The 14,174-nt window shown below is 33.0% G+C and overlaps 1 protein-coding gene across 1 annotated transcript in view; it reads left to right on the top strand.

Annotated features, from left to right (window-relative positions):
• LOC145266977 (insulin-degrading enzyme-like) overlaps positions 1 to 14,174 on the top strand; it is a 110,078-nt gene that overhangs the window by 59,457 nt on the left and 36,447 nt on the right. Inside the window, exons 15-20 of the mRNA XM_080122817.1 lie at positions 5,779 to 5,881; positions 9,094 to 9,189; positions 9,720 to 9,746; positions 10,759 to 10,841; positions 11,286 to 11,430; positions 13,488 to 13,598. Coding sequence (XP_079978943.1) covers positions 5,779 to 5,881; positions 9,094 to 9,189; positions 9,720 to 9,746; positions 10,759 to 10,841; positions 11,286 to 11,430; positions 13,488 to 13,598 — 565 coding nt within the window. The remainder of the gene's footprint in view (positions 1 to 5,778; positions 5,882 to 9,093; positions 9,190 to 9,719; positions 9,747 to 10,758; positions 10,842 to 11,285; positions 11,431 to 13,487; positions 13,599 to 14,174) is intronic.

Raw genomic sequence — 14,174 nt, 5'->3', positions numbered from 1 at the left:
AAACCCTTATGCCATACCCTGTCAAAAGCCTTAGATATATCTAGAGCTACCGCTCTACCCTCCTCTGCTTTGTCCAGTGAGTGGTATATACATTCAGAGATTAGTTAGAATGTCTGCTGTTGAACGGGCTCGTCTAAATCCATATTGTTTGTCAATCAGAAGTTTAGCATCTGTAAGATGATGGACTAGAGCATGGTAATTAAGGTCTCAAATATTTTGGAAAAAAGCGAGAGGAGGCTAATGGGGCGATAATTTAATGGGTCCGTTCTTTTGCCAGAATTCTTGAAAACTGGTATCCCAGAAGCAGTTTTCCAACAGCCCGGAAAGCAAGATTCATTAAGGCATTTGTTGTAGAGTTTGGTGAGAACTGGAGCTACTTCAGCTGAGCACTTTTTTAATAGCAAAGCTGGGATGAGATCGGGTCCACATGCTTTTGAAGTGTCAAGGTTTTTTATGATAGCATGCACCTGAGCAGGGGTGATTTTTAGATCATCTAGCGTGGCATCTGTCCGCATAGGAAAGTCCGGTAGGGGTGCTTGAGAGGGTCTAGTGTGGAGTTTGAGGCAAACCGACTGGCAAGCATATTAGCCTTGTCAGTTGCTGAGCAAACAACCTCGTGATTGTTGGTTAGTGGGGGAATCGTTGATTCCCCATTATTTACTACACTGTTGTAGATTTTCCAGATGTCACGAGTTCCTAATTTCTGCGCTTCGATGCGTTTTTTAGTGGTTTCAGTAAATTCTCTCTTAGCTGTCACTATTTCATTCTTAACGTTACTTCTAGCTTCTATGTACTTCTGTCTGAACTGGACTTATGTCGGTTAAATCTGCGGTATGCATGCTGCCTTTGAGCAATGGCATTTGCGCAAGTCGAAGTAAACCACTGAGGAGAGTAGGGCTTGCTATAAAATTTCCACATGGGGACATGTGCATCAATTGCAGTTTTGAACCATTCAGTGGTCTAATTTGCGCACTGTTCAGCAGGAAGAGAAAAAATATTTTCCCATGGGGCATCTCTGATAAGATCTCTGATGGCTTCCCAATCAGCCTTTTTATAATATCTCGTTGTTTTGAGCACTGGCTCCTCAGTTTTGGCTCTAGAGTTTAGGGCGATTTCAACCATTATCACTGCATGATCAGCGTTCCCAAGTGGGCTGTCGGCATTCGTTATACAATCATTGGGAACTGTGGTCAAAACAGATCTAGAATTGATGCGTGTTCTTGCTGATCAGGTTAACGGGTTGGGAACGTAGCCATTTGTGATAGGGAGTGAGATATAAAGAAGCTATGTGTTGTGCTGCTCACTGTGTCTGTAAGTACAGAATCCCAACCAGTTTTTGTGGTGGACATTAAAGTCACCAAATACATGTACTTGTGCACTAGTGTCGAGGGAGAGTGCTGTGTCTATGCTGTCAGAGACTTTGTTTATTGTGGTGCAGTCTTGGGTCGAGGGAGAGCAGTAGAGAAAATAAAAGTAGCTAATGTTGTGTTGCATGATTAGTCTAAAGTATGTAAAGGGTTGATCGTCCAATTCTAGGTTTGTTTCTCTAGTCAAGGGAAGGGTATTATGAATGTAAACTACAAGTCCGTGCATATGTCTGTCAGTCTTTACGGCAGAGTGGGAGATATCCAGTCATGTTAAAGTAGTTAGAGGGGATGGAGGAGTGTAGGTTAGTCTCACTTAGTGCTAAGATATCCGGGGTATTTGTTAGGACAAATGCTTCTACATCAGCTAAATTAGTTCTAAGCCCACGGATGTTCGTGAATGCAAGCCTCAAGGGAGGAGGCAAGTTGGATTTGTTTGACCCTAAGCCTGGTTTAAGCTTAATTTTAGATTGTACTCTCGTCATACTTTTTAAAGAGTTTCAGTTTAGGTAAGGGAGAGCTGAGCAGGAGGTTATGAAGAGTATCACACATGCAACACAAGTAGACCATCAGCTGACCTTTCTTCAACTAGGATTGTGTCCTCAGGAAAGCCCACCGGGGATAAGTGCAAGGTCCCTTTCCATGCGCGACATGGCACTACAAACATCCTGATATTATACAACTGTTGATGGAGCAACCGCTCTAAGCGCTACCAAAGAATTAGGGCCCCTGTACTACCAGTCAGAAACAGCAGCCAGGAACTGTCAATCCAGTACCCTCAACCCATCAGAAGAAGGTTAACCCAATCTAATTGCACAGGCATATGTGGTACTCAAGCACTCTCAAGTGCCCAGTTTTGAGGGGTGGGATGTGTCAGGAGTGAGGAAAACGGTGTTCATTGCCCTAGACAAGAAACAAGATCTACCACTGTGTGTTTTTGTCGAATAACTGTGATATCGTCTCTGTACTTGACTAATAGGCAAAGGAGTATGGAAGCCGGGCGATAGACAGAGCCTATCTACTCCTTAAGCAGTTTATGTTTGCAAACCGGTAATTTGTTTGAGTCACCAGCTCTAGGGAGGTTGTTATCCAAGACTGAAGAGGCCTCCCTCCCCTTTAGTTTAGTTTCAGAGTTTTCCTTCTTCTAGACGGATGATCTGAGAAGATCTACTGGGTCCGTCAGCACTGAGAGGGTTTGCTCCACGCCTGGGTCCTGATCCAAGTATTTCTGTGACCCCGCGTGGTTAGTTAGTGTTACTGGGTTAGTTTCTAGAGGTTAAATATCTGCTGAATAGTTACACTCCTCAAAATGATTAAGGGACATTGCTATTTCATTGTTACTGGATAAAGAGGGTAAGTAAAGCTCATGCAGTTTAAGCAACTAAGTTTGTAAGCAGGTTTGTTAGGAGTTAATGTGGTTTGAGGCTTTTCCTTTATTTTATTTATATGTTAGCTTAGGTATAGGATAACGTTACAGTATGAGTAGGTATTAAAAATTAAACTAAAAGGTGTGCTGTACCTAATCTCTGTATATTTTAGATGACAGGAGGGTTAAGATGTAAGTGCAATATAGTATGGATAAAACAGTAGGTAATTTTTGCGTATTAAGTATGTGTCTATTATTAAAGGAAGATAATTTCAGCTTTCAGTTAAGAGTCATCGGACATTTTGCATAACAAGAAGTATCGGTTCAGTTTCATATTAATCATTGCAAAACTATCTAGGAGGAGACATAGTTATTTAATGCAGGTCGCTTTGCTTCTGAGTACATACTTTGGCTGTTAAGTATCTAACTGGATAGGAATGAACTCTAATGCATGTCTTAGAGGTAGAAATGTATAGATGTTTAATGATGACTATTAAGCAGTTAGCATGTGAAGGTTAAGGGCTGGAAGTTAAATTCCACTACAAAGGCGTGTGCAATGTAGGAGTTTAGTGGCAGCTTGGGGTGGGGGGGGGGGTAGAGCAGATTGTTAGCTTTCAAGAGACGGGGGTTATTAACTTACAAATAACAGTAGATTTCCATTAGGATGCAGAATTTCAAGTAAGGTTTGGTTTGGAAGGATGGATTTTTTTTTTTTTTTTTTTTTAAGCATGCATGTTAGACAAATGCAGTCGCCTTGGAGGTAAAATGTATATTGGAATTTCTTAACTAGCTGTCAGGTGTTTTTTCAGTTACGAGAGAAACAATTGGTTCATGGTGATTCGTATTCCGTATTTATAGGCAGTCATTTAGGTGAGGCTTAAAGCATTGTATCTATTTAGAATAATAACCCTAGTAACACAGCTAAGATAACTATATTTCAGTCACACATATAGTGAAAGTAAAATATAAGCTATATTCGGTGGTTTGGTTTTGGATACTAGTGCAGAGAGTGATCCAAACGTAAATAACGTTACTATTCAAAAAGCCACTCTCAACATGGGGAGGGGAGGGGAGGGTGCCCTCCACCTACTCCACACTTCAACCTTAAAATTCAATAAAAGAACATATCATAAAAATTTAAATAAACTTGGAAATACGCTTAAAAAAAAAAACAAAAAAAAAAAACAGTGCAGATCAGTAAGTGCACTAGCACCCGGTATGGATATCATGAAGGCCACTTTATTAATACAAGCGAGTATATGGTAATTGCAGATATTCAGTATATTACTTAAAGTTCTTCTGATGTCTACATTAGAAAAAATAAATCCTCGCTTCTGTTAAGAAATCTCTATTGCCTATGCTTTCCAATTTTTCGAGTCGAATTTTAAGAACTACATAAGAGGGCTCGCAAGGAACTCAAAGAGATAAAGACAATATATACGTATATAATTAAAATACATTAAAATTAAAAAAATAAAGTAAATTTAAAAGAGAAAAAGTATAAACAACAGTTGGCAAGAAAGTAAAAAAAACAGTTGGCATTTTGTTAGGAAAGGATGGATTAGGTACACTTAGCTTTGGACATCTTCAGTTCTTGACTTGCCTACCAGCATGTGTAACCATGTTTTAGGTGGAAGGTGCTTCTATCTTCGGTCTTTCTATCTATTTATAGTGGGCGCGCATGCGTATGTGATTAGTGAAAATTAGTGAATTGATTTATAATATAAATCGATTTAATTTTTTTTTTTTTTTTTTTTAATAATATTGAATGAAAGGCATTTTTTTTTTATTTTAATATAGTTATATTAAATTAAAAATTAATTATTAGTCGAATTTGGAAGTCTATACGTTGTGAAAATAAAAATTAATATATATAAGTAAAGTTAATTTCGTATAGATTTGTTCCAAGGGGAGTAACTCTGCCTCATTTTATTTTATTTTATTTTATTGACAATTACGATATAAAAGAATTTTCAGATTATTTTTAAACTTAACAAAACGTATAATTTTTGAATTGTATGATTTAAAAAAATTATAATTGTAAGGATTGATGAGTTTGATCACAATAGCTAATAGATTTTAATTATGTATGGGTTTTCAATTTGGGTCAATTTGTTTAATTATGATAACCGACTGAAATGATCAACCGTCTTTTTTTTCTTTTTTTTTTTTAGCTTTAGTTTTGTATATACAAACATGTATAGTAGTTTATAATTTGTTAATATTTTTTACATAAGTATGTGTACATAACTTAGAATTAATGTATTTACTAATTATTAAATAGAACATTTTGGTAGAAGATTCATAAATTAATTAAAATTGTTAGTACAAATAGTTGGGTTTAATGACTTTGTTTAATAAAAATTCAAGATGGCATAATGGAAAAATATAAAGGTAACTGCAGCTTCTCTTCCAATTTTCGGATTTTTACCATGTCAAATCACATTTTAATTCCTTTTGGCGCATTGATTGTTGCTATTTCTTCTGATGAGTTAAGGGCATAATAGATTCACTGATTGATATGATAATTAAGTGATTGATTTTGTTCTATGAAACAGATACTGTCAAGAATTGTATAAGTCAACTGAATTAAAGGAATAAATTATAAGATGGTCAACATCATGAATTTTGGAATATAACTGTTTGTCATTTATTCTCTATATTGCTCTGTAATTACATTGAGCTTCTTAAATAAGGATTGATATATAATAAGAAAATATTTCTACAGAAATATATATTTGAAACCTATCATAAATCTACAACATCAAGTCAAAGCTATAATTATTTTGTTTAGGTAATAAGGAACTCTAAATGGCTCAATTCATCTAACTGAAGCTCACAAGGTTTTGTTTTTGATTTCCAGTCATAATATCCACTTTTTTCGCTGGGAATTTAATGCAATATTATTGATTTTTAAAAGGAGTTAGGATGTTACAATATCAAAATGTATTTTTTATGTTTACAAAAATTCTGATTGATAAACAGACAGAAATACCTAGAAAGTGCCCCTTCTATTATTAGTGGATGCATTTTTTTTCCCTTTGCCAGGATTGCTGTGATATCTAAACATTTTGAAGGTCAGACAGACCAAAAGGAATATTATTATGGAACCGATTATAAAGTGGAAGAACTTGAAGAGGCAACGCTGGAGGTTTGTTAATGTTTTTATTATTTCATGGTTTTCTTTCAGGAATTACAAAGTAAATAATGCCTCAACTTGAACTTTTTAATTATGCATTTTTACTTTGAATTTTTGTGTGAAATTTTTTTTTTTTTTCATTAATAGGGGGAGATATTAGATCTACTTTGATCAACCATATTTTTTAAAGTGTACCAAACTACTGAAAATTGAAAAAAAAAAAAAAAGAAATTATTTTAGGGGGTAGAAAATAGTTTCTAGGGATCTACTCTCAAATTTAGGGGTAGCACCTAACAAACAGACCCCTGATCCCAAATTTCAAAGATTTTTTAAGTTTTCAGAACCTATGCATGTGACCTCTTGTTTTAAAGCACTTTTAATGCATATTCTTAAAAACAGGTATAAAGGACCTCAAACGGTGTGCAAGTCAAATTATGAGGGATAAACTGATTTCCATTTTCATTCTTTTTCTTCAAATTAGGCAGGCTGTAGAACATTCATAGCATAATCTTTATCTTTCTGTAAATTGGCTACTATGTTACAGCTAATTATCCTGGGCCTTCATTGCTTGTTAAATCATGTGTATTTATCCCTCAGAATAGTCACAATTAATGAGCAAGCTGAGAAGGTATGCCGGTCTAAGAAATTTCCAATTATAGGACTCAACCCCACTAAAATGTGCAGAACTCTGAATTGGACAAGATACCCTAAAGCAGTGACTTTGAAACACCAGACATAAGAACACAAGTAGGTTTGATTAGTCAAAATTGACCTTTTTAAAGTCCATTAACATACTGTAGAAATGTGCAGTGATATTTCAATATATGATCTAGTCGGTCGGAGTTGGAACTGGATCACTATCATCATCCGGAAAAGTCCATGAGGTAATGTCTTTGCTCTTCCTGTGGTAATAAGTGACGTCAATCTTGTCATCCCAGACAAAATTGATAACACCAAGAAACCAAGTTCGGTCATTATCTTGCTCATCACCCCACATTGCTGCAACATGTTAATCTGGGCTGAATTCTTCTTTTCCATACAGTTCTTTGCTGGCCTTGTGCGCAGGTTCTGGCACAATTTGCTGCATGAATTAAAATATCATATTTAAGCATATTTTACAACTGGGCAACACTAGGCAGCCTATTGTGTGTGTGTGTGTGTAATCTGTACCCGGACACATGTTGCAGTAACTCGGTTTGTTTAAATGGAAAACAAACCAAAGAAAAAAATAGACAAAATGTATGTGTTTTATAAGAAGGAAATAGTGTAGCAACCTTTTTTTTTTTTTTTATTATAAAAAAAGGTCCTTATTTTTCACTTGTTTTTTGACAGAAAATAGTACATTCAAATTTAAATAATGATAATGTTCGTAAATATTTTGGTTCCTCCTTGGTATTGTATCAAAATTCAGAAATCGAAAAAATGATGTTCAAGTGTAAGCAATAGTATCCTTTGAATAGCCATATCGCATTCACCACAAAAACTACGAGATATAAGTTAATAAATACAGAAAATAGTTTATTTATATATTTATTTATTTGTGGACTGTTATCCTCATATCTTACAGTTGTTTCACGTTTTGGCCAACTATTCCTCTGGTCTTCGTCAGGTGGTTAACTGTGAGGAATAGGAATGCTGAATCTTTTAATTGCATCCTCAGCAATTACTGAACTCCATATCTGTAGTCGTCTCACCACGTTTTTGGACAACCAATCCTCTAGACGGCTTTAGGTAGGATTGTAACTGCTATCCTCAAACAATGCTCACCTGGAATTGTAAAGACTCAATGCCTCTATCCACTGCGTCATGGGCCTTCGGAATAGTTGGCAAAAAACGTGGTCAGCTGACAACGGGTATAGATGGCAGTAATCCCTTAGCAGTTAACCACCTGACGGAGGCCGGAGGAATACTTGACTGAAACGTGAAACGACAACTATAAAAGATGAGGATGACATTCCGCAAATAAATAAATATACAAAGTACTAATTTGAAGAATTACAGTAAATAAAGAAGCTAACAAAATAGTTGTTCGGAAAAAAATTAGTAACAAAATAAAAAAAAAAAAAAAGAAATTAATAAAAATGTATAGAAATTAATCAGTTCAAGAATTCCTGCAAGTCAAATGTAGTAGATATCAATTTTTCATATTGCCTGTGAATATGTAATTAAACGCAAAATAACAATTAGGTAGGTAATTTTTTTTTTTTTTTTTTTTTTTTTTTTTAGCAATCTATTTTAGCGATCTGAATGGACCAACAAACACAGATGCAAACCATACACAAGAAAATGACTCGCATATAGAAAGAGAGAGATGTCACGTGATCAAAGCAAACGTAGTCAATATCTTTTTTGTGTAATCTATGAATTCCTAATTAAATGTGGAATGAAAAATAGGTAACTGAATACGTGTTTGTATTTTTAGCAATATATTTTAGCAAGCCAAATGGAGACATGGACACAAGAATACAAACCATACACAATAGAAAAACTTGCAGTGATAGAAAGAGCAAGAGAGAGATGTGAGGGATGAATATAGAGTGAGTGAAGAAAAAACAGTTTTACATAATGTTGATACGCTAGAATACAATCGAATTTCCATACCAATGTAACAGAAAGAAAGCTGAAAAATAGTTGTTGGAGAAACAAAATATGTATGTCAATGACGCATTGTTTACAATTCACTAACCATTCATTTATGCAGTGAAGAATCGAATAATGGAATATTAAAATTTAAAGAGCTTAGCCAATCAGAATGGGCAGATTTTTGGCAAGGGAGATATTAATTATGAATAGGAAAATGTAAAGATTATGTGATGTCTATTCATCTAATAACCAGTTAATGGCGGTGCAATCACAGTATTGGAGGAAAATTTAGAATGGTTCCTGGTGTCAACTGGTAGTGGTGGGAGCACTAAATATTGAGAGAAAAATAGGAACTCCTACCTCTGAAGATATTGTGATGGTGTTGCTTGTCGGATTCAATGTAGCAATATATTATCACAACTGAATGGGTTTGCAATGATGTTCAAAAGATAGTAGCTAACAGCCTAGATGTATTCAATTTGTATGTGACATTTGTTGTTGCAAACCTACTATACTTTGATCCAGAGGGAAATTTCTGCAGTCATTTTATTTTATATTTATCAATGTTTGATGAAAAACAGAATTTTTTCATTTTGTTATGTTTTTTTTTTCTTATTTTTTTTTGTTTTTTATTTTTTCAGAGTTGGAGAAATTGTGGTTTACATGAAAACCTGAAGCTTCCAATTCCTAATGAGTTCATTCCAACTAATTTCGAGCTTTTTGAACGAGAAAAAGATGTAAGTGCCTGTCTTTCACTCAATCTTTTTTACAGATTGCCAATTTAATGGTTGTACAATTGCTGAATCAAAGTTATCTCTCTTAGTGTGAAATTTTTTGCTTGTCTCTCATGTGTTGAATATTTAAGACAGGAGATGCTTCTTGGTACAATTTTCAAAGTTATCAGATAAATCTGACCTAATCTTATTCTAAGCATGTTTTAAAACTCTAATTGTTGTTTGTGTGGTTATCTTTCTGAGAGTTGGTTAAATCTATAAAAAAAATTTTTTTTATTACATTTTCACCCCAAACAAGGCACAGTGCTACTTTGATGATTGTCAAAGATATTGATATTGCCAAAGAACAGGATGACTTTGACATATTATTTTCTGAGGGATATAGTGCAATCCTTGCACTTTTGTGTTGTTGTATGGACAATTCTTGTTTGAATTTCAGTTTTCAGTTAATTCCTTTCTATACTTTCATGTATTACACATTTTTCTAATATCCTTATAGATTTGTTAATTTACTAATTTTTTTACTATTGCAGTCAGCAGTTCAGCCAGAAATCATCAAGGTAGGGAGGAATTATTAAACTTTTATTTTTGTTTGTGTGGAGATATATATATATATATATATATATATATATATATATTCATTCATGGTTATCAGAATGGTTGTTGAGAATAACTTTATCAGCTGTTTAAATATCCCAAATAAGTGTCTCAAAGTAATGTAAAAGGTGGGTCATGACTTGAACTCGGTTTACTTTGGCTGACAGAGCTAGTTAATCTTTTGTGACTGTCTATAAAACAGATCACTTTGATTTCAATCCGGTAGTAAATGGAGCTTCATATTCAGGTTTATGATATCTAGGTAAATATATGTAAACTGTGTATATGTATGCATATGTGTGTGTGTGTGTGTGTGTATATATATATAATATATATATATATATGAAGAGTTCAAATGAAAATTCCAATGAATGGCACTTTCACTATTGCAAACCCGTCACTACAAGACCTGTTGTATTTCAACATCAAAACTGTTTTACATAATGTGACATTCATACAATTTCTTTCTTGTTAATCGAAATAATCTTTTAATCAAAGTTTAGATTTGATATGTTCATCATTTTATTCCTTATTTAATTTTAAGAAATTAGATTTGGTTTGCATTTAAACTCTTCAAAATATATATATATATATATATGATGGACACAGAAATACATATAGTTATTCATTTTTATTAAAAAAACTTATAAATATACTTTAACACGACAGTTATTGTTAAAAAATTTTTTTAATAAAAACATTTTTGGAAATTAGATCAAATATACTTTCTTGATAAACCTATTCCTTTCAAATGTTAGAAAAAATTAATATTGGATTAAAAATATTCTATTATGACTTGCTCATTTACCTTCATCCTGCTTCTACTGTGTTTTCTGCAAGAAAATAGTGTTATTTGCTTAGGCTTCTTTGGAAAGAAAAGCCTTATTTCAGCCAGTTTCATTGGAAACAAATTTAATTACATTTCCCCACTTTTATGGATTTTTTTTAATGTTTTATGTTTATTTAACTTTTCAGGACTCAACAATGTCGCGATTATGGTTTAAGCAGGACGACAAATATTTTCTTCCAAAGACATGTTTAAACTTTGAAATTAGAAGGTTGGTTGTAATTTTTACTTTTACATAGACTAGAAAATAATTGTTGGAAATTTTTTAACATTTAAACGAGGGATGTCTCCTCCCTTTTTTAGTGAAGCTGCATTTTTTTTATTCATAAAAAAAACAGACTTTTTCTTAAATTGTTAGAACCTCCTATTGTTGTGAGTTCCTCACTTTTTTTAATAAGAAAAAAAAGCTTATTTCTGCTAAATCTTTAAGAGTATTACCTCCTTACTTTTTTTTATCACTTTAGTTGGACTTTAGTTTTCTTTCTCATTTGCATTTCTTGCTGATTTCTTGTTTTTTTCTCTTCCTCTTTAAATCATTTTTTGCTGTACCCCTTATATAAAAGAATCACTTTTTACTGTGCCCCTTTATATAAGAGAATCACTTACTCAAGGTTAGTGAACATGATTTTTTTAAACTTTTTTTTTTTTTTTCTAGTCTTCTTTCAAATGTTGACCCAGTGCATGCCAATATGACCAAACTATTTGTGTTTGCATTCCGAGACGCCCTTAATGAATACACTTATGCTGCGGAAATTGCAGGCCTTTACTACTCTCTTGATAACACGCTCTACGGTTTGTCGGTGAGTATCTTGTTTTATTTTTATTTATTGATTTTTTTTTACATAAAAGATAAAAGGGTGACATCAAACAATACCCAATTTAGGAAATCTGAAATGTCTATCTTCATTTTAGGATAATAACCAGTAAAAATAATTATGCCTTCATAATCTCTGTATCTTAGTATAGCAAACTTACTGATCTACCCATTAAATCCTTTGATCTTTACTTGGAAGAAACAATAAAACCACTTACAGAAAACTAAATAAATCAAACCAGGAGTCACGAGAAAAATTTCAAAGCTCCCACTCTGGCTGTTAAATCAACCTAAAGCTGTACTAGACCTGACAATATATACTAAATCCAATACTCACTCCTCAAACTATAGAGAAAAGCTAAAGAATATTCTGGATTCTTACCCAAATTGGACACACATTTACATGGATAGTTTCAAAGATCAGAACAAAGTAGGATGTGCCGCTATTTCAGAAAACTCTATTCGGCAGAAAAGATTGTCAAATAACTCCTCAATTTATAGTGCAGAAATTACAGCCATAAACTTGGTTCTGGATATCACCAACCAAAAGTCGAAGAAATTTATATTTGTAAACTCATTACCAGAATCATTAAAAAATCAAAAATTAAACAAACCCTTATTAATCAAACTGTTATAAATGATCCATTCTATCATACAACACAACTTTCTTCTGTTGGATTCCTAGTCACAATGGTTTCCGTGGAAGTGAAAAAGCTGACATGGTGGCCAAAAATTCCCTAAAACTCCAAATAAGCGACATAAAAGTCCTATATATGGACTACAAGCCTTCAGTAAACAATTTTATTACAAAGAAATGGCAAGAAAACTGGAGCAATTGGCAAAACAACAAACTTGTAAATTACAACTGTACTTAAGAAAAACCTATTAGATGCCAGAAAATCACATAAAGTAGTCTTATCACATATCCGGATAGGACACACATATATAACTCACTCCTATTTACTAAAAAGTGTAAAACCTCCCAAATGTATACCATGTCACAAACCTTATATGGTGAAATACTTTTTACTTGACTGCTATGACCTCGTACAAGGCCACAAACTTAAAAGAACTCTTTAAAAAAGAAAACCCCAAAAACCATTCTAAATTTCCTAAAAAGAGTAAATCTTTACCATAAAATATAAATACCATTGAATAACAAACTATACCAAAGCATTACTCGAATATAGCCAGCGAAAATCAAGTCGAAAGCATCTAAAAATTAAAATTATTATATACAGTATTAAATGACCCAAAGAAGGTGGATATGCTGGTTAAACCGACATGTATTTAAAAAACTGAACTTTTTTCTTTTTTTTTTTTTTTTCACAAAAATCTAATTTGAATGGAATTTAACAAATTTAAAAGCAAAAGTGAAGTTAAAACATTTTTTTGTCATACTGAAAGTATTAAAATATTTTTGATTCTGAAAAACTTGAAGATGAAATAAACAATTATTTTAGAATTTAGATGGAGTGAGGTCAATTTAACATAAAATGGACCAGAAATACAGTATAATTTCTGCTATTAGGGCAGTTAAACAATTTTTTTGGCTTTGGAAGATAATCTTTTGTTTTATTTTAGAAGGCTACTAGGGCTGTTTTATAATGATGCATAGTTTAATGAAATTCATTGTTTGGGGCATGTGGCACCTGCCACTCAAACTTAAGGTGATTAAGGGAGAGTTCTTGTAGGAGAGAGGATTTCTATTTGAACGTTAGGATAATAATAGGGTAAACCACTTAAAGACTTACTACTGTTTTATGGTAGTATAAGTAATTATTTATTATTTTTACTGATTTTTTAGCGTGACGCCTCCTCCTCCTCCCCAAAACAATTCATAGAATTTATCACCCGTATCAATTTAAAAAAAAATTTTTTCAGGAGAGTGAGATTTAACTGCTTTAGAAAGGTAGAATGATTTGAAAATGTGGCTTCATTCTGTTAAGTTTCACACAAAATTAATCATTTTAAATTTTTTGCCATTGTCCACTCATATCTGTGTTTTGTAATTATTTATTATTCATTTGTTTTTCTTTGCAGCTGTGTGTCAAAGGTTACAATGATAAGCAATCTGTGCTCTTGAAGAAAATCATGGAAAAACTTGTCAACTTCACGGTCGACCCAAAACGTTTTGCCATCCTTAAAGAATTGGTAAGTGTTTTTTATGTCTATCAAGGTACTCTTCAAGGGAAATATCTGTTTCTATTTACTTGCTTCCCCACAAGGCACAAAATCATTTTTTAATGTTGAAAATTCTATCTAGTCTTATTTATATTTTATAAATGACTCAACAGTTTTCTTCAGCCATATTTGATCTATAATGAGAAAATATATTAGTGATCAGAGGCTTCCAATATTTTTATCGATTTTGATATAGTTACCGATTCTGTATTAAATACCGGATTCCGATTCTTTATAAATCTCTAAATATTTAACTGTAAAGTTATTTTTCTTGATTCCTGTAAAAACATGTTAAATGTACATATATTTTCTCAAATGTAAAAACACGTGTGGTGGAGGATGATCTATAGATTTTAGCTATACTGGTAGTTTAAAATCAATAAATATTTATTTTATTATTACCAGCAGTGGAAGATTTTGTTTTAAACAAAATTTATAAAAAAGATAATTAAAGGAATCCTTTTTGACATCGGAAAATATGCACCAATTTTTCAATACTGTCTTCAATACCTCAAAATGTTTGGATTTTTCCAATTCTGGTTCAGA

Source organism: Euprymna scolopes, chromosome 42, assembly GCF_053919585.1.
Source record: "Euprymna scolopes isolate OS-2025 chromosome 42, ASM5391958v1, whole genome shotgun sequence".
NCBI lineage: Eukaryota > Metazoa > Mollusca > Cephalopoda > Sepiida > Sepiolidae > Euprymna > Euprymna scolopes.
The sequence above is the reverse complement of the archived record's forward strand: the minus strand, read 5'-3'. Positions and strand labels throughout refer to the sequence as shown.